We start from the raw sequence: 27809 nt of genomic DNA, 5'->3' as shown, positions 1-27809 counted from the left end.
GCCCTGATTACAAAGGAATGATTAAGGCGGAATGTCAGACATTGCACATTTATAGCAGTCTTTGCCACAGTCGAAGGATAAGACGTTGCAGTTTATATTTAGAATCATGAGTACTTAGTTCTTTATGACGCTGGGTGTTTGTGCCTTCCAGATAGATCACCCAAAGCCCAAGTGAGGTCTCAAGATCTTTGGGACCACATGAGCAAAGCGAAACATTTGAATGCAGAATGAGCCTAATGAGACGCCGTAGTTTAAGCCTCATGAGGCGAGGCCAAGCCGAAGCCAAGGCGGGCAGCGGCCTCCGGGAAAGTCTCCAGGCCATGGTATTGTGAGCAAGTACACATTCCACTGAGGTGCTGAGGGAGGGAGCATTATGTGGACCTTCTCCCTAAAAAGAGAAGAGCGGAGAGGAAAAGGCAGGCCACAAAGGGCTGCCGCCCAGGCAAGCTCCAGAGCCACGGCTCTCGGGGCCTCCATTTTTATTTGCCACCAGCACAGAAAAGAAACCCCGAGAGGGGCCTTGGCCTTGGCCTCCGATGAGCGGAGCTGCGCTAATCCAGGGAAAGAAAACGGTTNGGGGGGTTGTCAGTCGTTAGTGAACAGGGGAAACAGAGGCCTGGAGCCAGGCTGGCGCCCCCGCGGAGCCGAGGCTGTACGGGAAGAAGGGAAGTGTGGCCCTTGAACGCTGCTCCTTCCTGTTGTGCTTTCTAGAACGCGCAGCCTCGGCTCTCAAATACTGAGGGGCAGCGCAGGAAGGATCCGTGGCAGCCCGGGCCCGAGATGAGCTTAGAGTCCTTGTTTCAGCACATCATCTTCTCGGAGCATCAGGCAGAGGAGAGTCGCCGCTTGATCCGAGAAGGTGGGTGCTTCTGTCTCCCGCCGGGGTCTCTGATTCCTGGAGGTGGGGGGCTCGAGCTCGAGGCAGCCCCAGGCGTGGTCAGAGCGGGGGGTGGGCGGTGGGAGTGGGGTGGGGTGTCTGCTGTCCACATGAGCAGACGTGGGGGCCTGAGACGGATGGAGGTGTTTAAGGATGTAATTTGTGTTACAGTAAGGTCGGAAATTAACAGATGTCGAGAAGAAATTAAGAAAGCAACTGAGATGCTCAATGAAGAGAAAATCAAATTGGAGTCAAAGGTAGATTGACGGGTGGAACTTGCTCATTGTCACTTGAAAAAAAAAAAGTCTGTTTTAACGTGGCTTTTTGAGGATATTTTACCCTGTCACTAGTTGTCTTCGGGTAGGAAGCACATTACTAAGCCGGTTAGTGTAGTTCCGCATTGCTGGTTAGTATTTCAAGCGCCAAGTCCTGTGACCGTCATTCTAATAAGAACTTGTCCTAAAGAAACCAGTTTGAAAGTAATGAATTGATTGTCCCTGTTGAAGGATGGTTAACTTTTTAAAAGAGCCCGGGGGCGCCTGGGTGGCTCAGTCGGTTGGGCGTGTGACTTCAGCTCAGGTCATGATCTCACTGTGAGTTCAAGCCCTGCATCGGGCTGTGTGCTGACAGCTTGGAGCCTGGAGCCTGCTTTGGATTCTGTGTGTGTGTGTGTGTGTCTCTATCTCTCTGACCCTTCCCCCCACCATTCTCTGTCTCTCTCTGCTTCAAAAATAAATAAACGTTAAAAATTAAAAAAAAAAAACATAAAAGAGCCCAATGTCACTGGGGAAAGAAAATTGTTCAATAAGTAGTTGGTGCAGTGTATAAATTTTACATAGTAAATAGTTTAAGGCTGTGTTGATATAACAATTGAGTATTAACTTTTGAACCAGCCCCTGCCTTTACATGTTGGACATTTCTTTCATCCAAAAGTGTAATTTTTTTCAATAGCGTTTCTCTTTTTTTCTGCATCATTTGAAAAGTTCTCTTGTTTTCAATAGAAGGAAGGGCATCTGATGGCTTCTTAAAGGAGGATTTTGAAGGGTGGGTAGAATCTTGGAAAGGCAGAAATCAGTAATAGGAGAAAAGCATTTGGGGCAAAGAGAGGATATGAACAAAAGGGAATCATGCCCAGGGCATATTGGGAGAGAAATCTCGTCAAAGCAGAGAGCTGATATCTGGAAATAGGAGGAAACCATTCCAGGCTTTTGATCAGGGAGTGGTGTGATAAAAGTGGTTTTAGCAAGATTTCTCTGAACTCTGGGAGGAAGGGAGCTAAGAACATCAGCCAAGTATGCCCTAATGAAGGCCTTACTATGAGAGACAGTCATTCAAAAGTATTTTTTCAACACCTAGAGATAAACTAAACAAGCTGTGTGCAATGGGAAATCTGTTTGAGGAAGTCTGTTTGCTTCAAATATGTCTATTTTAACTTACCAGTGTGAGGGATTTCCAGGTATCTTTGGCAACAAAGTAATCCTAGATCCCTTCTCTACCTGGTGACCTGTGAAGGCCGCCCTTGAACAGCTTAGAAAAAATTTTTATTATAGCATTCATTGTACCATGTTATAATTAAACAGCAGTACATACTTGAATTTGTGTTTGTATCTTTCACTGTTTTGGGAACAACACATCTGGCATTTTTTCCTTACCCATCTTTTGTTCCCACAACTTGTATCCAGTGCCCAGCACATAGTTTGCTTTGGTGTGTGAATCAATTGATGTTTGCTTTGGTGTGTGAATCAGTTGATGAGTACTAGGTTCTGTTTTGCTTGTGAGTGGCGGATGAAGTAGCTACTGACAAGAATATTGTAAACTGATGGAACGGGCAGAGCATTAATGTCATGATGTAGTTTTCTTTTTCTTTAAAAATAATTAAGATACTTTCAAGATGGTAACTGGAAGCTAATAAAATAATAGGCAAAACATACAATTAGATAATGCTTAGCTAACACATTGAGCGCTTACTGTATATTGGGCACTGTTGTTTTTTTTAATGGTTTTTTTTTTTGTTGTTTTTATTTCTAGGAGAGAGAGAGAGAGAGAGACAGCGTGAGCAGGGGAGGGTCATAAAGAGAGGGAGTCACAGACTGAAACAGGCTCCAGGCTCCAGTCTCTGAGCTGGCAGTCAGCACAGAGCCCGACGCGGGGCTCAAACCCACAAATCGCAAGATCATGACCTAAGCGAAAGTCGGATGCTTAACCTACTAAGCCACCCAGGCGCCCCTGCTGGGTACTGTTCTAAATGCTTTACCCATATTAACTCCTTCCTTATCCCTGCCAGGAATCCTGTGATGAGGCGCCATAACGAATCTCCCTCTATGGGTGAGAAAATACAGAAGTTAAATGACTTGTCCATGATATATAATTAAAAGCAATTAAGCCACCATAATGAAAGTAACAATTGAGTAACGATAGCAAATTTTCTTAAAACAGAGTTCTTGGGGCGCCTGGGTGGCTCGGTCTGTTTAAGCATCCAACTTCAGCTTAGGTCATGATCTTGCAGTTGGTTAGTTTGAGCCCTGCATCAGGCTCTGTGCTGACAGCTCAGAGCCTGGAGCCTGCTTTGAAGTGTGTCTCCCTCTCTCTCTACCCCACTAGTGCACGTTCTCTCTCTCTTTCTTAAAAATAAATAAACATTTAAAAAAATTGATATAAAAAATAAAAGAAACAGACTTCTTGAGCTCATCTTAAATTTTTTTCTTCATCAAATCCACATATAATAATGTATCTGAAGCTTCTGCATTTAGTTTAGGGCAGTTTTTAAAAGGTCACTTACTTAAGTTTTTATACAAAATGCATTTTTCCTGGATTGGTGAAGATACTGACCTGACAGATAACAAATGTTAAAAAAAAATGTTCTTGTGTATCTTCTTTGAAAAAAATAGGTTTATTCTTTGTACTATTTTCTTTTCTGGCAACCTATTTTGTCAAAATGGAAATGTAATTTGTTGATAAATACCCATTCATAAAAAATGTTGACTCAAATATTTATACATGAGAAAAGACAGAGCAAATCCTTAACATTGTTTAGAAACACCTGCTGAAATTACTAATTAATATAGGCTCTTAAATGTGCACTGTTTTTTAATCTGCTCGTATACATGGGTAATAGTACAATTGTATCTTACTAATAAAATTAACATATGAGGTTCACAGTTCACACAATACTAATTTGTAATTGAAATAATTTGATTTACAGTCAGAGTGGTGTGTGTGTGTATGTGTATGGATAAAGATTTTAGAAGTGGAACCACAATTATAATGTAAATGACTAATGGGAAGAACTGAAGAAGTAATCATAAATTGATTTCTTGTATCTTTTATTCTCAGAGTTAATTATATGTCTGCCAATAATAATGAAAATATATTTACCTGAATATTTGACTTGGCATTTATTGACCACTTTATCAAGTGGAAGCAGGATAGGGAGAAACTAGAACATAATTTGAATAGGCCAGTGCTTGAGCTATTTGTACAGTGATACATTCAGAAAATATTTGGGGCATTTATTGTGGAAGTTGCTTGTGGTCAAAAAATGTATTTAGGAAGTATGGTCCTCATTTTTTTTTCTGTTCTGTAAAACCCAGGTAGCATGTAATTAGAACTTGAATGATAGCATTTGCCTTTCAGGACTCAATGAGTCCTTTAAAATATACGGATGGTTGCAAAAGTCTCCGATTATATAGTATGAGTACTTTGTGAATTGGAGAGCTACAGTAAGGCCGGTTAGGTTTGGTAATAGGAAAACAGAAAGACAAGAACATACCCTGGGTTTACACTAATGCTTACCAGTATACCTAAAGCTACTGATAGTCGGAAGTATTGATGACAGAGAAATCAAAATAAAGGACTCAAGGACATTTGTAGTTTTTTTCCTAACCATTTCAAAGGTATTTTGTTTGTTTTAAATATAGTATATAGTTAAAATTTGGGCACTTAATCTTTATAAACATATTACATAAAACCTCACATAATGCCATACTGCCTCAAGAGAAAATCAATGGAGGAAAGTCTGAGGCTATTTTCTTTAATTTTTCTTCTCCCAGTTTTAACTCACTATATAAACATTATAACAATAATAAAATAATGTTTCATGAATTTTTAAAAGAAAATTAATTGAAATAAACAAGTAACTTAATGTGGCTTCTTTTACTTTTCTTCAAAATGTACACATTCCTTTTTTTTAGGTTGATAAACACCCTCCCAGTTAGGGACCCTTCCAGAACTGTAGGCAAAGTCACGTCTGTTAGTACTCTATTACCTAAATAGGGGAAGAGCAAAGTCACAAATCGCTCTGTATAATAATGAAAGGGAGTTGCGTTACTGAGATTTTCATTTTGTAGAAGTTGAATCAAAGAAAAATTTATATCCTTTTTAAACTTAATTTTATTGCTTATCAACGCTTACTTAAAAACATAAAAAAAAGAAAGGCATTATTTCTTCCCTATAATGAACATTGTTTAAAAAGCAGTACATGCAAATTATTTAATCTCAGTTTTAGAAAGTAACATGGAAATTCTGCTTATCACATTTTAACATATTCCTATAGTTGCATTAATTGTGGCCAAGATACTTTTGGGGGTGGTGACATTTAGTTGCTTACAGTCTCTCTGACTTCTTCACATGAAGGTTCTTTAAGCAAAATCCCTCCTGTCCTGAGCATGTACAGCTGATTTTTGTAAAATTTGAGTATAAAACATTAGGTACGTTATCTCTTTTACATTCACCTTGGTCACATGCACAATTCCATAGCCAGTCAATGTGTTTCTGAGTCAGGAGTCTATTCTATGGAGTATTTTTCTTTCACATTGAAGACACCTCATAGAGGTTTGGTGGATGTTTTCCTCATTCACCAGGGCTACTTCCAGAATATTTCTCTACCCTCCTATGGTGGCTCATGCTGTGTTCTACCATATCTTCCCCTCTTCTCTTTTCTGTTACCTGACTCATTCACTTGTTCTTTAGAGTTTGGTACCTGGTCCATGACTTCCACTCTGTCTCAACTCTTGCATCGTTGTGAATGTCATTGTCCATCTGGACTGTTCACCCTGGCCTGTTAGTTCTTTGGTTGTCACGTTTCAAGTGACCTTTTCCTCCATCCTGCCTCAGCCACCTGTTTCCATAATCATATTCTGGACTTTGCCACCTCCTAAAAAACCACTTCACGTTCAAAATCAATGAAATATTTCACCTTTTTCCCCATTATATTTGTTCTTCAATTTTATCTGGACCTTCAATCCATTTCTCTTTCTCCACTCATACTTGTCTGTGTATTCATTTCCCTCGTTTTTCTTAGATTTCATGATTGGTCACTTCAGGCTTCCTTCTGACTCCTCTCTCCTTTTTTGTCACTCCCCTGCCCTTGCAAGACTCCCAACTCTAAGTGAACCAGTTACTTGCTACTGTGTCGGCACTTGGACAATTCCAGGTAAGATTGGATCCAGTATCCATGAATGTTAGCCTTAGCTTCAACTGAGACCTCCCCACTGCCTAGAAATACTTCTGCATTTCTTTCTCACCATCTGTAGTGACTACTTAAACCTTCACTACTTTTTAAAAAAATATTTTATTTATTTTAGAGAGAGAGAGAGAGAAAGATAGACAGCATGAGCAGGGGAGGGTCAGAGAGAGAGGGAGACACAGAATCTGAAACAGGCTCCAGGCTCCAAGCTGGCTGTCAGCACAGAGCCCGATGCGGGGCTCGAACCCACGAACCGTGAGATCATGACCTGAGCTGAAGTCGGATGTTTAACCAACTGAGCCACCCAGCCACCCCAAACCTTCACTACTTTTATACATCATACATTATACATTCTCTCTTTGGAGCTATTTAACTCTTAGGCAATAACTTTGCCTTTTGTTTCAGAGAAAATAGAAACCAACAGGAAATAGTTTTATTTTCCCACCTATGTTTCTCTNAGCAGGGGAGGGTCAGAGAGAGAGGGAGACACAGAATCTGAAACAGGCTCCAGGCTCCAAGCTGGCTGTCAGCACAGAGCCCGATGCGGGGCTCGAACCCACGAACCGTGAGATCATGACCTGAGCTGAAGCCGGATGTTTAACCAACTGAGCCACCCAGCCACCCCAAACCTTCACTACTTTTATACATCATACATTATACATTCTCTCTTTGGAGCTATTTAACTCTTAGGCAATAACTTTGCCTTTTGTTTCAGAGAAAATAGAAACCATCCAACAGGAAATAGTTTTATTTTCCCACCTATGTTTCTCCAAACCTGCCTGTGTGAAGACCCATTTTCTCCCCTTCCAGTTATGAAGGAACGCCCTTCCTTCTGACAAAGGACAATTCTTCTATCTTCAGACCCTATAATCTCCTGTTTGATCATTATTGTTACCATCTTCATCATCATCATCATTGTTCTGCATATTTTTGGGAAGGGCTTTACAGAGAGAGGTTAAACCATAGCTAGAGAGGGTCCTCCGAATGATTCAGTCAGTTAAGCATCCTACTCTTGATTCTGGCTCAGATCATGAACTCATGGTTTGTGGGTTCAAGCTGATGTAGCCTGCTTGGGATTCTCTCTCTTCCTCTCTCTCTGCCCCTCCCCTGCTCATGTTTGTTCTCTCTCTCTCTCTCTCTCCCACCCTCTCTCTTTCTCATAAGGAAACTTAAAAAAAGACTAGAGAAAAAAGATAATCAATAACTTAAAGTTTCTGAGGAGGTGGAAGGAAGATGGGATCCACAGCATAAGGTAAGAATTAGCTTTAGACAAAAGGAAAGATACCTCCTCTGTTGTAAAAACTAAAAATAAGAGGTAATGTTGAGCAAACTATTACTATATAATCATGCCTTATGCTAAGCATTTTACAAACACTATCTCAATTAATTCTCCCAAAGAACTCTGTGAGGTTGGTGGGATTATTCCACCCTTATTCATTTGAGAAAGCTGAGACTCAGAAATGAAGTAACTAGCACAAAGTCACATAAGTGGTAAGTAGTAGATAAAAGATTTGAATCTGTGTGGGGTTAACTAGAGAGGCCTTGCTCTTAACCACTGCAGTGTAGTGTAAAGAAAGGAATAAGGGCAGGATAAGGTTATAGAAAAATTTTGAGACAAAGAATACTAAAGGCATGATTCATTAAAAGCCCCCTTGCTTTGGTATTTCAGCAATTTTGATGAGTGTGTGTCATATGTGTCTAATGAAATTATTAATAAGAGTGTTTCATTTCTTTGTTCCTCTGCTTTTCCAGTTGGGTGGCCTCATGCAAGCAAGGTAATACTGTGAGTTTGCAGAGCTTTCCCTATAATCATACAGGCTACTCATTAGTAGAGACCCATTTCAGTCAGGTGGCAGAGGAGGATGAGTAATACACAGCCTTTGCCCTGGAAGGTTTAGAGTCAAGTCGGAGGAAACACCCCTTCCTTAGAGCGAGGGCTCTATCAGTTTAGGGAGCTCTTGGTTGCAGACCACAGAAATCCAATTCAAAATACCGTAAACAATTTTGAGAAACGACTTTCTTACATATTTGAAAACCAAACATTGGATTCAGCAGTTACGTCCATTGGAATTGCATCAGCTTGCCTATAACCAAGATATAACCGTGTGGCTTTACCAAATAAGGGTTTATTTTTTCCTTGTAATGGGAAGTCTGGAGGTAGGAAATCCAGGGCCATTTAGTAAGGTGCTCAAGGGAATCCTGAAAGGTTTAAGGATTGAAACATTCTTTCTGTACCAGTATCCTTAGCCTGTGGCTCTCATGCTCACAGTCGTGCTCCATCCTCAGGCATCGTGTCTGAATTCCAGCTGGGACAAGAGGAGAGCATGACCGTCAAAAAGCTGCTCTCTCCTCAGGTGGCTTTATCATTGTTTTAGTGGAAGGGAAGTTCTAAGGGCTTAGTCCGGCATCTCCAGAATTAGATAGTCACATGGTCAACCCTGGAAAACAGAGCCTGGGAATGTAAATACTTTTAACGAGATGCATTCCTGCTCTGAATAAAATTGTAATTTTGTGGATAAAGAAGAACGGCAGAATGCTGGTTGCCCTTGTGGTTCCCTTAAAAGTAACTAACAACTCCTAGAGTCACATGCTTTCTCATTTTGAATCACGGAGAGAGAGAAGAAAGTTCGCAGAAGCTTTCTCTGAAAAGCAAGGAAATTATCCTCATCAGATACCTTCTTTCATCTCATTTCTACAAATTGTGACAAGTGACTATCCCTGACTCAGTAATTGTGGTCAAGAGTAGAAAATCCTCCCAGATTCAGCAGGCACTTCAGGGATGGTACAGGTTTCCGAGAAGTAATGCTTAACCAAAGAAGGAAAGGAAGAACGCATATTTGAGTCACAAGCAGTATCTACAAGTATTTCAGTGGTTAAAGCCAGAAGGACCATGTAGAGAGTGCCTGTAGTTGGTTGAAATATGTAAGGCTGATCGATTATGTTTGTCATCTAATCGTGGCATGATTTATCCTATATGAAAGAATATAATGCCAGGTTTTCCTCTCTAAGTTATCCCTCCGTCCAGTAAGACGTGTTTTATGTTGGGGTCCTTAAAAAGCCTTATGTTATTAACACGCACTTAAAATTACTTTATTTTGGGCAAGAACTCAATGATGGTTTGAGATGCTTGAAGAAATCACCTGATTGAATTGACTTTTTAAAAAGTAACAAAGACATTTAACAGATTTAGTTATTATTCCAGGGGGTATAACCTCAGAATTCTAAATATTAAATGTCATTGTGAAAAAGCCACTTAATAATGACCCCCCCATCCCCAAACCTCTAAAACATAATACTGTGATAAAAAATGCAACCTATAGAATTACATAAGTATGATACCATTTAAAACCACACAAAACAATAATAGATCTTGTGAGGGATTATGAATATATAGTGAAAGTATAATGACATGCGTGGAATAATAAGTAGCAACATCAAGATAGTGATTATCTCTGATGGGGGTAGAGGATAAATGTAATCAGGGAAGGGTATACAGGGCATTTTAGCTGTACACATAATGTTTACTTTCTTAAGCTGGGGGTGGGGACATAGCTGTTATGTTACTTTTAAAAATAAAGATACATTTTAAAAGTTACAAAGCCGTGTTTTTAAGCCTATTCAAAAAGCTGTGCTACCATGACTAATTACAGAACATTTTCATCACACCCCCCCCAAAGAAATCCTACACCTTTAGGATTCCTCCCCCATTCCCCTCAAACCCCACCAGCCCTGGGGCACCAGTAACCTTTCTGTCTCCAGATATTGCATGTAAGTGAAATTATATGATAGGTGGCCTTTGCTGACCGGATTCTTTCACTTAGCATGTGTTCACGGTTCATCCATATGGTAGCATGTATCGCTACTCTGTTCCTTTTTGTGGCTGAATAATATTCTGTTGTATGCATAGAGGGAGGACACTTGTTTATCCTTTCATCAGAAGTGGGTAAAACATCGGGTTGTTTCCAGTTTAAACTGTTGCGAATAATATCACCGTGAATGTTTATCTACAAGTTTTTGAATGAGCACACATTTTCAGTTCTTCTTAGTATTCCATCCAGGGGTGGAATTTCTGGGTCATATGGTTAAGTATAGGTTTAACTTTTTGAGGAAATGCGAGACTATTTCCAAAACAGCAACACCATTTTATGTTCCCACCAGCAATATCTAACCAGAGTTCCGATTTCTCCATATCCTCACTAACACTTCCTATTCACTGGTTTTTTAATTTGTTTTGTTTATGTTTTATAGCCATCTCAGTGGGTGTGGGATGGTATCTGATTTATACTTTGGTTTTGGTTTGTATTTCAAGTTCCTTAAAGACATTAATGCTGAACATCTTTTCAGGTGCTTATTGGCCATTTGGCACATCTGTTCTCAAGATGAGCTGTTGGATTAATTGCCATTCACATGGTTCCAATTCTTTTAAGGGGTAGGGGGGCTGGTCTCTGAGAAGCAGTGATCTCTCTTCATATTGATAGAGCTGGAATGATTACATTTACAAATGAAATGAAAAATATTACATATAGCATTTATTGAACCCCTTTTTCTCAACTTTGTTTTCATGATCTTAAAACCCAAAGAATATTTCATGGTAATAGCAGTTTAGAGCAAACTCTATAACAGTATGCCAGATAGCCTTTCTATTTGCAAGTGCTTATAAATCACAAAAGTTGCATACTTCCTGGCTTGGATTCACAAGGTGGAAAATCTACTGCACTGTTTCTAATTGTAAAATCTACCACCAGTGTGCTTCTATTTCTTTCTTTTCTTTTATTATTTTTTTAAAGAGCTGCTCTAAGTAAATTGTTTAGCTTGATGTTAGAAATGTTCTTAACAGGGAAAAAAGTGCTTCCTTTTTAGGAACTGAAAGAATGTCTAATTAAAAAATAGTAAGTTTGTGGCAGTGTGCAAAAAGCATGAGATTAAGTTTAGTTTGCTAACCTCCTTATACAGCACAAAAGAACTCTTTTTCAATAGTTTATCTTTCTATCTGTGATTTCTTCGAAAATCAATTAACTGTGTTCCTCATTTCTAAATATCTCTGATCACACATTGGATAATTATTCATTCAACAAACATTCATTAAGCAGCTTCTAAATCACACCATGAATAATTGGACCTAAAGTACAAAATGACTTGCTACGTTAATTTTAGAGTTGACATCAAACAGCTAGCTTCAAGTATGTAAACTTAACTGTAAGCTTAAATTAAAAATTTTTTTTTAACTTTAATTCATTTTTGAGAGACAGAGAGTGAGAGGGGGGCATGAATAGGGGAGGGTCAGAGAGAGAAGGAAACACAGAATCTGAGGCAGTCTCCAGGCTTGAGCTGTCAGCACAGAGCCCAACACAAGGCTTGAACCCATGAACCGTGAGATCATGACCTGAGGTGAAGTCGGATGCTTAACCGAGTGAGCCACCCAGGTGTCCCAAAACTTAAAATTCTTGATGTTTTCTTTTCTTAAAAAAAGCTTGTAATTATTTTTGATTTTTTTTCAGTGGGGTTCTATAAAGAAAAACTTTTCTATTTGTCATGAGTAATTATCTAAAACATGAAAATGGGTGAGGTCACTGGATGTGTTTGAGTATACCACTGGGCATTTTCTAGTAGCCTACCTGCCTGGAGATAATCTAATTTTCTGCTATTCTTTGACTTGAAGGCTTTTGTACTTGCGGTCTCCTCTTCCCGAAAAGGTTCTTCCCTCTGCTAATGGTATTTTGTGTACATGCCCTTCGTTTAGGTCTCTTTCAGTATTCCACTGGAATGTGAGATTTTCCGTAAGGACAGTCCCATGCAAATCTTGATTTTTGTTTTCCTTAGAGTGCAGTTGCCACTTTAGAGCTATGATTTTCAAAATGTGATCTGTAGCCAAAGGCATCCCCGAGACTTTCAGGAGGTCTTGGAGGTCAAACTATTTTCTTAATAATGCAAAGGCATTATTTGCCATTTTCACCATGCTTGCGTGCACATTGACCATGAATAAAGGCAATGACGAATAAAAGTGTTGGTGCCTTAGCACAAATCAGGGCAGCGGCACCAAACTGTGCTAGCCGTCATTGTATTCTTCATTGTCATAAACTCACAGTAAAAAACAAAACCCACCAGTTTCACTATATGCCATGATGGTTTTGAAGTTGACCATTGTGTATATGAGTTTTTAATACTGTGTGTGATGAGTTGCAATATGAAATAGCTCTTTTTTTTTTTTTTCCCCTGGAACACCATTCTTACTTGAATAACTGACAGGGTGTAGTAATTTAAACTTGAGTACTTGGCAAAAATTTTTCAAAAATGAAGTGACACTGACATTTCAAGACAAACAGCTGATAGTAGTACTAGTAGTAGTATTTTGCCAATGATAATATTTAACCTTCCAAACAAAAATTAGAATTTTGGAAGACTCATATCTGTCCCTATAAGCTTGACAGTTTCCCAATACTTAAAAGATTTTTCTGGGGAGTTTGGTAATGATATTAATGAATGTTATTTTTTATTTTTTTATTATGAAATGTATCAACACCTGGAGGATTTGAATAGTTCAGTGAAACAGTATTTTCCAGATGACCAGCACATAATGTTACAAAACCATGCATGGATAAAAGATCCTCTCAAAGCAAAAATCCTCTTTGTTGTAACAGAAGAGGAAAAGTTCTTTGAAATAGATTCAGATTCCACATTGCAACTAACCTTTACGGATTATCTACCACTAGTTTAGTTTGGGTGCAGTATCAAGCAGACCCACAATCATTTGAAAAGTATATTAAAATATACTGTGTGAGGCCAAATTTTCTTCATATACTTCAACCAAAAAAAACATAGCAAAATATTAAATAAACAGGCAGATGTGAGAATCCAGTTGTCTTCTATTAAGCCAGACATTAGATTTGCAAAAAAAATGTAAATTTAACTTCTTACTATTTTTTCAGAAATACTATTTTTCATAACTATATATATTTTAAATGCAATGTTTTTACTATTGTCTTTCTTAATAAATGTTTCTTAACATTTCTCAGTTTTACTATTTGATACAGAAAATATTGATAGGTCTAGCCTGCAAAAACAAAGAAAAATGTTTTCAATAACTTTTTAATACTCAGAAGTCTTAAAGACAAGAAAAACCATGAGACTAAAAAGTTTAGTTTTGGTTGCTGTCAAGAACCCACCCTGACCTCCAGTATATTAAAAGAGCATCATCCCATCCCATCTCTCTCAATTCATTATCCTTTATTTTGTAACACTATTGCCTCTTGACATATTTTATATCCATCTATGTATTATTTGTTTCCCCACAATGGAATGTAAGCTCCACAGGAATACAAATTTATCTGGCTTGTTTGCTACTGTTATTCCCAGTATAGAACAGTGCCTGAATTGTAGTGGGTGATAAATAAATATATTGAGTAAATTAATTTAAAACTTTTCTCATAGGGGTACCTGGGTGGCTCAGTCGGTTCAGCATCCAACCCTTGATTTCACCTCAAGTCATGATCCCAGAATCGTGGGATCAAGGCCTGCATTGGGCGTGGAGTCTGCTTAAGATCCTCTCTGTCTCTCTCTCTCCCTCTTTCTCTCTCTGCCCTTCTCCCCTGCGCATGCACTCTCTCTCTAAAAAATAAAAAAGGAAACTTTTCTCATAGAATTCTGTCTTCTGATCTCTTCTGTGAATTCTACTTGTTTTATTTCATGGCTTTCTTACGTAATGGTGTATTTTCTTAAGAACTTAAAACTATTCTATTGTGAACATACCGTTAGCAGGGCTTATCATGCCTAGGAGTACCACATATTCCCTTCATAACAAAGATCTCCCCATGAAGCAGTTTTATGGCCTGACATATTTCACCTATTCAGGACCAGTTTTCATGTTAATTTCTGAGCTTAGGATTTCTGCACTACATGAATAAGAGATGTATGAATCTCCTATCCACGAAGTGTTCAAGCTTGGGGTTGGAGCTTCTGAGGGATGACTGCTTCCACTCATGACTCGGTGGCAGCTCATTTATATGCTGTTTCTCTAAGCCAGTGAAGGGAGTTTTGTCACTTGCAAAGCTGGCAAAGACACTTCTCAATTCCTGACTTTATCCAGTGATCCCAGTTCCAGCTCCCTGTGGTCTTGACTTTTGGTCTTAGGTGGGCATTGAAAATCTTAGTCCCTAACATCTATAACCCACTCTCAAGGATACCCATTGGGCTTAAATTCTACCATACCATTTTTATCCTGAATTGCCTCTTTTTTTCTGGCATGACAATTTCCCATTCTTGCTTTCAGGTTGACTATGTAAACAATAACTATTTTAAATGTAGTTCTATTTTATATAGCATTTCTCTGTATTTGAGTAGAAAGTGGGTCCTGCCTACATTTGCTTAGACTGCTATATTTACCAGAATTCTTCACTTTAAAATTTCTTAATGCCTCAACTTCCTTATTCTTGAATTTTTATTTCTAACTTATCTTTTGGTCAATCTTTGTAGTTGTGCAAGTATTTTCAGGAAAAATATGTGTATCATGGATTTTCTAAGCCCTTAAGATCTTAAATTTCTTTCTATTATTTACATACTTGAATGAATACTTGTTTGCATACAGAATTCTGGGCTTATCCATGTTTTTAGAAAATTATGTAGGCCTAGGGGCACCTGGGTGGCTCAGTCGGTTAAGCGTCCGACTTCGGCTCAGGTCATGATCTCATGGTTCATGGGTTTGAGCCCCACGTCAGACTCTGTGCTGACAGCTAACTCAGAGCCTGGATCCTGCTTCAGATTCTGTATCTCCCTCTCTCTTTGACTCTCCCCTATTCACGCTGTCTCTGTCTCTGTCTCTCAGAAATAAATAAGAAAAAAAACATTAAAAAATTTTTTAAATAAAAAAAGAAAATTATGTAGGCCTAGCACTACTGATTTTTTAGAACTTTTTATTTAAATTCCAGTTAGTTAACATACAGTGTAATAATAATTTCAGGCGTACAATTTAGTGATTCGGTACTTGCATACAACACATGCTAATCATCAAAACAAGTAGTAGTACTGATTTTTGAAATTTATTAATCCAAAAGAGAAATATTGAAATCAGTCTGGTTTTTCAAAATTCCTTTTAAGTAACCTGTTTTCATTTTTCTTCCCTGGTTGTCTGTACAGATTTTTTTTTAATCCTTATAAGTCCAGATTTGTTCACAGATCTATGTTTGTTTTGTCTAAACCATGGGTGAGCCTCCCATTTGAACCTCAACTATTACTTGTAATTTCTTTTTCAAGTACCCCAGTTCTTGATAAGCTTAGATCTTTGTTCTCTGTTCCCTGAACCCATGATCTACTATTTGCTACTTCTCAGCAGCCTTGGTGAACTCTTTATACTTTACATTACTGATTCCATCTTTTGCATGTTTTTTCTGTTATTGGATAGTCTGTAAATTTAAATCTATGTTACATTCTTACTTTTCTTTTTAATATTTATTTAATTATCTGTCTTTTTAATCTCAGCTTGAACTTGTATCTTACTTTCTTATGTCCGTATTTGCTCTTGTTTCTTTTAGGGAACATACCTTTGTATCCTCTTGAGGACATCACATACTTGATTAACAGAATGTATCTCTTTGTACCCTCTAGTACTATATTACAGAGATTAACTCTTTCTCTGTAAGCTTTTGGGTAATTCTCTTGTTATTGCCTGTTACAGTATTTTTTTGTTGGGGTTCATGCTGCCATTATGTGAGAACTGTTCAGACACCCAGCGTACCAACAGATACAGGGTATGCATTGTTCTTAATCCCATTCTTGTTTTCTCAAATTCTTCAAGAATGAACTGTCTTCTTAAAGCGAAAGCTGATGGTTGACAAGCTGATGTGAATATCCCCAACCCAGTTTCTTGTAGTGCATTTGACTGAGGTATGATCTTTTCTTGCTCATGTGCCAACTTTTCTTATTATGAGGAGGAAAATGTATGTTTCAAAGAACGCGTGACATTTTATGGTTCTTCCATTAAAAGCAGTACATGAAAAATCACCGCCTTCAGCATTCCATTGTGTTATATATCCTGACAGACTAGGAAGATGTGGTGATAGGTAAGATAAGGCACTACCTCTTAAACTGTCAAATAGCATAGAAATCACCTTATTTCAAAGTATCTCCCCAGTGAGTCTTTCAGATTAAGAAGTATCGTTACAAGGTGTTCTTGGCCTGTCAGTATTTGTGCATTACTGCTCTTTCCCTAATCAGATTAATATCTAGCTGAATCAGCAGTTCTTTGGAAATGGGAGTTTTATTTGAGGAAAGGGGGAGGAATAATTTTGGAGGATGGGGGTTATTTTGAGAAAGTTAGATTTAGGTTGGACTTTGTGATACCAGATGGGTTCAAAAAAGGTGAATGGAAGATGTCAAGAGCAAACTGGCTACTTGCAGCTATGCCTCTGATCTTGATGTTTCTGGAAAAAATTTCTCATGAAGCCCCTGGTGCTTATGTGGTCTTAGGAGTTGTTATTTCCTGAATTAATATCTCATGGTAAGTTGAAAGGTTGCCTACCTCAGCTTCTTTGATTCAGTCTAGTTCCATGGGCTTAACTACAGTACAGTTTGTCCTGGTTAAAATTCTAATTAATTCCTCCCAAATGAGGACAGAAAAGATGAAGGAATGGGAGATATGTGACTGCCATGGTAGGAAAATGAATTCGATTGTTACTCTCAAATGGTCTTTTTCTCTTTATTATGAGTTCCTCCTTCTCTCTATCTTTATTAAAAGTACTTCCTTACACTGCACTGGAGGAGTGGGTTATAGTCTCAGGAGGTACGAGGCTACCTCTTGCCATGACGTGTGGAGAACATGCAGTAGACATTTTTCCCCTGAATTGAACTGGCTTTAATTGTTTGAATTCTTCATAAAAGTAATAGGTGTTCATTTCAACTTATTCCAAAAAATAGAGATAAGCAGACTGAAAACTACCACATAGTTCCAATGTATAGTTAATATTTTCATAGGTTTTCTTTCAGAATCATTTATGTGCATTTATTTTTTTCCAAAATGATACGCTTTTTTTCCACTTGCTGTATCCTGAATATCTCAGTAAATATATATCTAAATAAGCAGTTTTTAATGACTGCGTAGTATCTCACTCAATGGCTATCCCGTATTTTAGTTAACTACTTTCCTACTGATAAATATTTACTATTACTATTAATAAATTACCATTATTAATATCATTGTGATGATAATTTTGGAATATACTTTTGTGCACTTATTTTTTTAGGATAAAATCCTAGAAATGAAATTGCTCTATAAGTGGGTATAGACTTTTAAAAAAATTTTTAAGTTTATTTATTTATTTTGAGAGAAAGAGAGAGAGAGAGAGAAAGCAAGTGCAAGCTGGGAAGAGACAGAGAAAAGGAGAGACAGAATCCCAAACAGGCTCTTAGTGCAGAGTCCAGTGTGGGGCTCAGACTCACAAACCGTGAGATCATGACCTGAGCCAAGATCTAGAGTCAAACGCTTAACCAACTGAGCCAGTTGGGTATATATTTGTAAGGCTTTTGATAATCTCCAAATTGTCCTCCATAAAAGTCATTCCAGTTTATTTTTCCCACAATTTCACAACTCATCTAATTGAAATTATCTATTCTTTTGGAAAATATAAGAAAAATGTCTTTTTATAGTTTTAATTTGAATTTCTTGTCTACTTATATTTGTTACTTTGTACACAGATTCCTCATATTTACTATGCATTTTGCCTATTCGTATCCTTTCCTTGTCTTTTTCTTACTAACATCTAGTTTTTATATGTTATAGATCTTTTATGTTCCTCAGTAGAGATTTTTTTTGTATAGGTTTCAGATACATTTTAAGCCTATTTGTGTTTTCTATATTTGTTTTTTGCTGTTGTGAATGAGATCTTTTCCATGCTTTTTTTTTTCTATTGTTGGTAATTAGAAAAGATACTAGTTTTGGTATTTATTTGTTACTAACCTCTTTACTGACTTCTTCTTTTATTTCTAACAGTTTCGCAGTAGAGTTTCTTGGATTTATTAGGTATGTAATAATGGCATTTACCTAAACGAAAGAGAGAATTTTGTACCAGCTTTTTGGATAATTATATCTCTTATTCCTTTTTCTTGCCACATTGCATTCATAACTTCCAGAACAAACTTATAATAGCAGTGGTCTTATTTGGCATCCTAATAACCTTCAGTGAAAAGATGAAAGATGAGCAAAGGCTTGATTGAGGTAAAGGAATGAACCAGGGGAAATCTGGGGGAAGAGATTTTCAGGCATAGAGAAGAAACTGTACAAAGGCCATAAGGAAGGAGTGTGCCTGGTGTGTCAGAGGAATGACAGGAGGGCCAGTGTGGCTGGACGGTGTACCTGAAGAAGAGAGTGGTAGAAGGGAAGGTTGGAAAGGGAATATGGGAGTGCAGATCATGAAAAGCCTTATGAGCCATTGTAAGAACTAGTATTTCCTAATACTGAAACTAGGTTTACTGTGTCATAGTGAGTTTTTCTTTTAAGTACTGCATCGTGGTTAAGACATGCATTTATAAAAATAGATCTTTTTTTTTTTTTTACAAAACCTTAATATCTGCTGTTGATACAAAATTCATTGATGTACCGTAGCATTTAAAATGTCTTCATTATAATAGTCATAACAAACACATTCTTCCCCCAATTGCTATGATCTTACAAATGTGAAATGTACATAACTATGTTTTCATCTGTAAAGTTGCCTGTTACACTATTGGGCAGACTATTTAATCAGCAAAATGACAGTTCCTAAAGTCTGAGACTATTTTAAACAAAAGCAACCACAACAAAGAGTAGCTTTGTACTTTGCTTATGTGGACCTAAACATTAATTTAGAATCCTCAGTCATTTTCAATTTTTAACTTCTTCTGGTAGAAAAATACCTAAAGGCACCCAGGCAGCAAGAATAGTGAAGAGTCACAAATCATGGCTATGCTGAAAACTGACCTAGTTGACCAGATAAGTCAGCTCACTGGGAAAACTATAAGCTCTGTTGAAAAATCAAATATCCCAAGAGGAATAAAACAGGGAAAGAAAGAAAAACCTTTATTGCTGAGGGAAGCAGAATTAACCAGAGTGTTGGCAGTGCTATAAATTAAAATTTTCCAAAGCAGCAATATTTTCTCACAAAGCTTGGCTATTTGATTCTAGAATGTAACTTTAAGGCAGCATGCAAATCTTTTCATTTGTAGTCAGAGGATGAAGAGAGATGGGAAAGAGAAATTTGTATTACTGCTGCTTGGAACCATCTACCTTTTTTCTTTTTATTGTTGTGGCCCCTTGATATTCTTAGGTAACTCAGGAGATAGTCAGTAGTCTCTTAAGTGTTTATTGTAAGATGTCCAAGCTACCATGGAGATAAGATAGTGTTTCAGTTCAAACCTGCCACCATAAGACATGTTCAAAAATATTTCGGGAGGTGGTTCAAGATGGCTGCATAGGAATATCTGAACTCACTTCCCACATACACACAAAATCCACAGCCACATACAGAAAAAATCTCTCTGAAAAAGACCTGAAAACTAGCTGAAAAATTCCTCCACAGCAAAGGATACTAGACAGGGCCACACCGGGATGGTGGGAGAGGTGGAGACATAGTCTCACCAAAAGTCTCACCCTGACACAGCACCCCCTAATCAGGAGGAAGCTCACAAATGTGGAGCTTCTCCCTGAGGAGCACATCAACGTCAGGCACACAGATCTGAGTCATCTGAGTGGGAGAGACGAATCTGCAAAACATCTGGCTTTGAAAACCAGTCATGCTTACATCCAAGAGATCCAAAGGGCTGTAGGGAGCTGGGATTCTGCTCTTAGAAGGTTCACTTACACAATCATTCGCCCCAGAACCCGGTGCAAAAGCAGCAGTTTGAAAAGAACCTAGACTATAGATACGTGAAGGAGAAATGTATTTGCTAATTAGAAAGCATCTGCCAGAGGGACAGGGATCTGCTGGGACTCTCTCCAGAGATGGAAGGGTAGGTGAGTGCCATTTTTGTGCTCTTCCTCATCTTGTGCCCCTTTGCTGACTTGCTAGCACCAGTGCTGGTGGGAGCCATTTTTGCATTCTCCTTTACCTTCTAGCACTGGTAGGTGCACATAATCACAGCAATCTCCAACTGTCTGGCTAATGTCAGTGGGCATGTCCCACCTCTGCAATCTTAGCTGCCTTGCTAAAGCTGGTGCAAATGCGTGCACGCATGTGCGCGCACACACACACACACACACAAATCTGATTTAAAAATGGACAGAGGATCTGAATAAATATTTTTCCAAAGAAGACATACAAATGGTCAATAAGCATATGAAAATATGCTCAATATTACTGTCAGGGAAATGCAAATCAATACTACAATGAGATATCACCTTATACCTGTTAGAATGGTTGTAATCAAAAAGACAAGGAATAACAAGTGTTGACGAGGATGTGATGAAAAAGGATCCCTCATGCACTGTGGGTAGGAATGTAAATTGGTGCAACTATATGGAAAACAATATGGTGGTTCCTCAAAAAATTAAAAATAGAACTACCATATGATCCAGCAATTCTACTTCTGGGCATTTATCCAAAGAAAATGGGAACATTAATTCAAAGATAAAGGCACCCCTATGTTCATTGCAGCACTGTTTACAAGATAGGGAAACAACCTAAGTGTCCATCAGTGGATGAATGGATAAAGAACATGTGGTGTGTGTGTGTGTTTGTGTGTGTGTGTGTGTGTGTGTGTGTGTGTATAATTTGTTCCAGAAACATACTTGTAATCCAAAGAGCTTGTATATCAAAGTGAATGTCCCCATAAGAAATAATAGAAATTCAGATGGTTTGTTCCACATCCCAAAAATATTCATATAAAAATGATTACAATACTGTAATATAATACAAAATAATAAAGAAAATACAAAATATAAAGAAAAATAAACGATCTGCACTAACCTTTGAAAACTTTCGTGGCTGGTGTAAGGGAGATAAGAGAGAGGAGGGTTATTGTGTAGGATGACTTTCACTATCACTAATGCAATCACTGCTGTCTATTGGCTCAACGGAATCTTTTTCTTTTTGTGCAACTTTAACAAGGAACCTATCCAATGACACTTGCTTTTTCTTCCTTTTGAGGATTTCGCAGAAATGTGACATTGCATTGTCATTAAACAGATTCATTGCTAACACTGCTACAGCCTTATTTAGGTGGTGATTTCCTACAAGATTTTGCACTGTTTCACATATTTTACACATCTCTCTAATCTCATTTGAGGTGAGGGCTACTCCTCTGACTTTTTCTCCTCCTCTGTAGCAGGAGAGAGAGAACCATTGGTTCAGTTGTGATCATGTGACATTTGGCATCTTGTACTATTTGTATTGCAAGACATCACTCATTTATCAAGTTAAAATTTATTAGAAATGCTTGCTCATCTTGCAGAACACTCGCAGATCAAGTTACTCTCAATCCAATGTTTTAGTGTGTGTGTGTGTGTGTGTGTGTGTCTATAATGGAATTACTATTCAGCCATTAGAAAGAATGAAATTTTTCCATTTGCAGCAACATGGACCTTGAAGGGTATTATGCTAAGTGAAATAAATCAGACAAAGAAAGACAAATACCATATGATTTCACTTATATATAGTAAACACAAGACAAACTGACAAACAAAGCAAAACTAATAGATACAGACAATAGATTGGTAGATACCAGCTGGGAGGAGTTTGCGGGGTGGTTTAAATGAGTGAAGAGGGTCAAGAGGCACAAACTTCCAGTTATAAAATAAATAGGTCATCGGGTCATAATATACAGCATGGTAACTACAGTCAGTGATACTGTACTGCATATTTGACAGCTGCTAGGAGAATAAGTCTTAAAAAGTTCTCCTCACAAGAAAGAATATAAGATTTTATAACTTTGGTGACAAATGGTAACTAGGTTTTCTCTGATGATCATTTGGCAATGTGTATAAATAACAAATCATTTTGCTGTATGCTCAAAACTAATATAATATGTCAATTATACCTTAGTTAAAATTATTTTTAAGTCACAGTTTTACATTTCTTCTAGTTTTGATCTCCACCCATCACTTTTACAATAAAAGAGATGTTTCTGATAATAGTTTATTCTGTGAAATGACCTTGTCTTGTGGTCATAGCAGTACATTCAGGGTTATATTTGGACTTATTTACCTAAATTTTACACATCAGTAAGTCTGGTTTTCAAACACAAGAATGTGAATTGTTTAAGAAATTGGTTTTGATTACAGAAAGGACAAAAGGAGTAATGAGAAACACATTCTGCAAATAGGTGGCCTTGGACAGCTATTTCAGCTTTTAAGAGTAACAACATACTTGGCCCAGAGGAACTAGGGAGATCCAAAAGTCTTTGTCCTTTCAGTTTCATTAAAATATGAAAGAACTCTATTAATAATAAACCCATGTAGCTTCTGCAGCCTTAAGTTACTGCTGTCTTCACCATGTGAATCAGCATATTGTGGGCATCTCCTTTTTAACCTTACTGACTTGAGCTTTCTTAAACTCTTGCCTCTTTTTCTATTATGCTCTTACCTCTACTTGCCCATTCCTTTTTGTTTAAATGTTTGCGTCCCATCCTAAGTGAATTTAAAAATTAATGTTACTGTAATTTTTCTGTAGTTGTTGATTCTAGGACTTTTTAATGTTAATGTAAAGAGGAAAATGTGGAAGCAAAAAATAAAGACAGAAAGTGGGAATGATGAGGAGAAGCAGGCCAATAATTTTTTAAAAATGTATCAAAGAAGCTGAAAAGACCTCAAAATGATAATTCCCATAGAAGCTTAGGGGAAGAGGAAATGTATAGATACATCTTTCCTATAAAGATTTTGAATAGCTGTCTGCTTTTCATTTAGGGTGTATAGGTTCATTTTTCAGATTATGGTAAAATATTCCAATTAAATGCCAACTTGTCTAATAGCTCTCTTCAATATTTGTTATTTTCTTTTTTAGGAACGGGACATGAGCTCAGTAGTAATTTTCAGTCTTAGTTGGTGATAGCTGGAATGGGACACTTTACTCTCTTAGTTCTTAACATAAGAACTTAACATAAGGCTTTTCTGAACTTGAATAATAAATTTGGTTATGTCATATTTAAAAAGATTTTTAGCCTGATACGTAATATTGTCTTCACTTTTGGGTTTTAACATCTGTCTTTCACAACAGGTAAGTGGCAGAAACCATCATAATTCAGGAATTTTGATTCTGAAGGGCATAATACATGACACACCTTATTGGAGCAAGCCAAAATTTATCCAGCCCAGTATCTGGTCTTAGCATTTTTTCAGGCATTCATGATTACTGTCCAAAGGTAGCAACTCGGGGACTTAGGTATATACTGCAAGCAATCTTCCTTCATTAGGCTCTGATAATTTTTCTTTTTCTCAAGCTTCCATACTTTCAACTTCTGCTATGGTCAGAGACTGAAGTCCCTTTTAGTTCCAGAAGTATCTCTATTATTTTGAAATAGTTCTATTCATAATTTAGAAGAAAGGAAGTCAAAAGATCTGGATTTTAAAGAACTTTAAATTAATTAATATATTATCCATAATTAATTATATTACTTTTGTTAAAGAGTTTCACTTTTCTCTAACTCATTTCATTCTCATTTATCTAATAAATAGTAAATAACTCTGTAGTATTTTCTTATTCTAAATAAATGTAATAGAATTCATGATCATATTCTTGTTTGTTGTTGTTAACCAATTTCTAGATGACTTTATACATCTGGCCATATGTTTTCTAATTTCTGTCTTAGTAAAATAACTAACTGCCCCATTCTTCCTGCTTCCAATTTAAAAAAAAATTCTGAGTTTCTTTGGTCATGAAAATTACATCTCTTTCGTTGTTCTCAGCTGATGCCTTTCTTAGGACAAAGCTGATGTGAACAGTACCAAGCACTGAAGGTGGGAGCAGATGTGCCATGATATTACATGTATGCAAGGTCATATTTTCTGTTTTATTTCTGTTACTTTTTTTCTGCTACTTTTTTAATGCCAGTATTTCTAGGACATTTTAGCCATATCATTTCAAAATATCTTTCAGGCCAACCCTTTGCCTCTGGACTAGACTATTCCTAAGCTCTTTACTATTCAATATCTTCTGGACAGAGATTTCACACCCTGTCTCTCACCTTCAGGAAATTCTTATGGCTAACATAAATCTTGCTTTCTGCAATTTAAATTGAATTTATTTCCTTTTTCTTTTCACTGTGGAGATGGGAACAGCCCCAAACTAAAAGCAATGCTTTCTTATGAAGGCCAATACTGAATATAGAGGAAAGATTATTTCCAGTCTGGCAACATTTTTAGCTTTTATATATTAAAGCTTCCTGACTTTTGTTTCAATATTCATGGTCTCAGGAGATGCTATTCTTTATGGCTCAAATGAAATAATAGTTACATATCTAATATTAATGTTATTATGTCTTTTGCTAACTAGAACCAAATGAGGTACTAAAATAAAATATGAGTTCTCAAAAGTATTTGAAGGCTTTAGCAGATTTGTGTTTTTTTAGTATTAACTGTGGTCATGGGACTGGGTTTTTCCTGTGGTTTGTAGATTCTATCTCATTTTATTAGTCGTACTGTATACATGTTTAATTCATCCATATCTTCCTTATAAATGATGGGAGTAGAAACTTGTTCTTTAACACAAGCTGTCTTGAAACAGATTTCAATGTGTGTAATCAAAAACCTTTGGTACCTAAGCTAAGAAATATGCTAAGTATTGGAAAGAAAAAAGAAAACACATTCTCTGCCCTTGAGGGGCCTATAGTCTAACTGGGGGAAACGATTATAAAGCTTGTAATTATAGAACACATAAAATAATATATGAGAGTGCCTATAAAATAAGATGTTTAATGTGAATTTTATTTTATATTTAAGTCTAATACAGAAAATATCTCACACTATACAGAGCTGTTCAATTAACTAAGGCACCCTCAAATGTCTAATTGTTTCATTCTGATTTCCGTTTTTTCACGTTAAAGGTTCAGCAGTTTTCTGAAAAAAACTTCCTCTTACAGCTTTGGAAAATTCATGAAAATGCCTTAGAAAGACAGTGTGGTGAAATTACAAACCAGAGGAATATGCTTCTCCAAACCTTTGTAAGCCTTCAGCCGCTTAGAAATGTCTATTTCACTAACTGTATTGAAAAGTAGTTAAATACACTTAGGTGTACTTTTAGAAAATTATCTATGCATATTGGCAGATAGTCCTGTTCAGATATGGAAAGTATTAAGTGCTATTTAAAACCAGTTGGTAGAGTGATATAGTTTGAAAGAGTTCTATTGGCAGGGATGCAATATAGAAATTATTTGCAATTATAATAAGCATTTAAAAAAATGGTGAAACTGGTTTGAATTGCTCAGGCTTGAGACCTTGGTTTTAATGCTTTTGAAAGGCAGAGAGGTTCACACTTTAGGCATATTTATGGATCTTGGTGAAAAGATAGATTTTGTTTATCTTTTTATCTTAAGTCAGAACCAGTGATGCAGGAGCTTTAAGAAACAGGGCCAGTTTAGGAATGTGGCTTATAGTTAATTGACATTTCAAAAGGAAATATATTTAAAAATACTTAAAAATATTTGATTTCAGAATCAACAGACTTGGTGGTTAGGTATGACATGGGCAGTTTCTCAATGTCGTTCACAATTAGTGGACATTTTTTTGAAAATATAGAAAAATAAAGTACTATTTAGATTCTAGAATTGCCCAGAGTTTTTGGAAATTTGTATTTCTTCTTCACGTTGATGTTTCATAAAATGTAAACTGTTAAGTAGAACTGAGTTGGAAATAAATACAGAATTTTACCTATATTTTAAAAGGTTTCGTTGGATTTCCTTATTTGTTTATTTGTTTTTTTCTTTAGCATTTCTTTGACTATAGATTTTTATTTTCAAGTTTGGACACTTAATTATTTTACCCAAGTTCATATTGCAGTGACAAAATGGCACATATGGCTCTAAGTTTAACACACAAACACAGATATAATGATATGTAGTAGAATTTCTACATCAAAGATACTCCCAAAACATTAAGGGTAGAACTTTCAGTTGGTTGTCATTATGTAATAGCTTCAGCTTTTTTAAATTAATATTGTTGGAGGAGTAAAGCACTTTATAATAATATCAGGAAATATAATTTTATATTTTTGTTGTTAATAATTCCAAATGATTGCACTTTATTTAAATCACTAAATATTTTATCTTTTGTTTCTGTTTTTCAGGAGGCTACAAAGAAAAAAATGACAGAGGTGGAGGAAAAATTTATTAAGGAAATTACAGACTTCAATAATGAGTATGAAGTAGCAAAGAAAAGAGAGCTTTTGATAAAAGAAAATGTCCAGATTGAAATATCTGACCTAGAAAACCAGGCAAACATTTTGAAAAGGGGTATGAGTATGAAGTATCACCTCATTTATCTGTTACTAATGAAATTAACTTATTTTGAATCAATGGATTTTCTAGAAATTTAACTTTTTCGTAAACAATTTAGGTTATGGATTTCTTTACCTTTTTCTTAATTATCCTAGTGAAGGTGTATCTTTAATTGTGAGCAGTCTCAAGTTCTTTAGAAAGGGGTGTGACATGAGCATTTAGTCATTCATTCAATAAGCAAATATCTGTTTACTCTCTGTTATGTGATAGGCACTGTTGTAGGTCATCAGGATATAAAACTGAAGTGTGGAACAATCAAATATGGAAGCAGATATTTATAGTACAATGTGATAGAAGCTATAATGGGGTAGGACTGGTGCAATGATCCTCATTTTACCATCAATACCATTTAAACTAGGAAACAAGGTTACATAGTGGAGTAGGGAGAATTTCATTTCAGGAACACTATATGGTTATTACCATCTGTGATAAGATTCTGAACTAAAGTCATTGCCAAGGAGAAGAGGGAGTGAATTAAAGAGATATTTAGGAATAATGACAGGACTTTATCATGGATAAATGTGAATAGAAGTAGAGAAAGTCAGGGATGAAACATAGTTTTCAGACCTCAGAGATTGGGTATAATACGGTACCAGGAGGAAGAGCAGAGGTAGAGAAAGAAGTCTGTTTGAAGTATAGCCTTTTCTGGACAAAACGATTGAGTTTTGTTTCAGGCATTTTTAATTGGAGATATCTATGAAATATACAGAGGGAGAGGCCCAGGTGGCAGGGGAAAATTTGGTTGTGAAACTAGTAAGAGATCAGAGCTAGAGTATTATTAGGCTTGGGACTGAATCCAGAGGAATTTGTGGTATCATTCAGGCAAACTATATAGAGGGGACACAAATGAGGAGTGAAGACCAAATTCAGAAACTGGGAAAGCACAACATTTAGGAAAAGAAACAAGAATAAGACAGAGTAGTCAAAAATATCTGGAGAACCAGCAGAGAGTAATATTTTGGAAACTAAAAGCAAAAAAATATTTTCCTCAAATTAGTGGAAATCAAAATAGGATGTTAATCT

At 36.8% G+C, this 27809-nt stretch overlaps 1 protein-coding gene across 1 annotated transcript in view; it reads left to right on the top strand.

Moving 5' to 3' along the window:
* Positions 1 to 203: 203 nt before the first annotated feature.
* Positions 204 to 27809, top strand: part of CCDC172 (coiled-coil domain containing 172) — a 56179-nt gene continuing 28573 nt past the window's right edge. Inside the window, exons 1-5 of the mRNA XM_077779545.1 lie at positions 204 to 323; positions 712 to 859; positions 1049 to 1134; positions 25338 to 25454; positions 26576 to 26741. Coding sequence (XP_077635671.1) covers positions 228 to 323; positions 712 to 859; positions 1049 to 1134; positions 25338 to 25454; positions 26576 to 26741 — 613 coding nt within the window. The 5' untranslated portion in view covers positions 204 to 227. The remainder of the gene's footprint in view (positions 324 to 711; positions 860 to 1048; positions 1135 to 25337; positions 25455 to 26575; positions 26742 to 27809) is intronic.

This window comes from Crocuta crocuta, unplaced genomic scaffold (assembly GCF_008692635.1).
Source record: "Crocuta crocuta isolate KB4526 unplaced genomic scaffold, BGI_CrCroc_1.0 scaffold138, whole genome shotgun sequence".
In the NCBI taxonomy this organism is placed as follows: domain Eukaryota; kingdom Metazoa; phylum Chordata; class Mammalia; order Carnivora; family Hyaenidae; genus Crocuta; species Crocuta crocuta.
The sequence above is the reverse complement of the archived record's forward strand: the minus strand, read 5'-3'. Positions and strand labels throughout refer to the sequence as shown.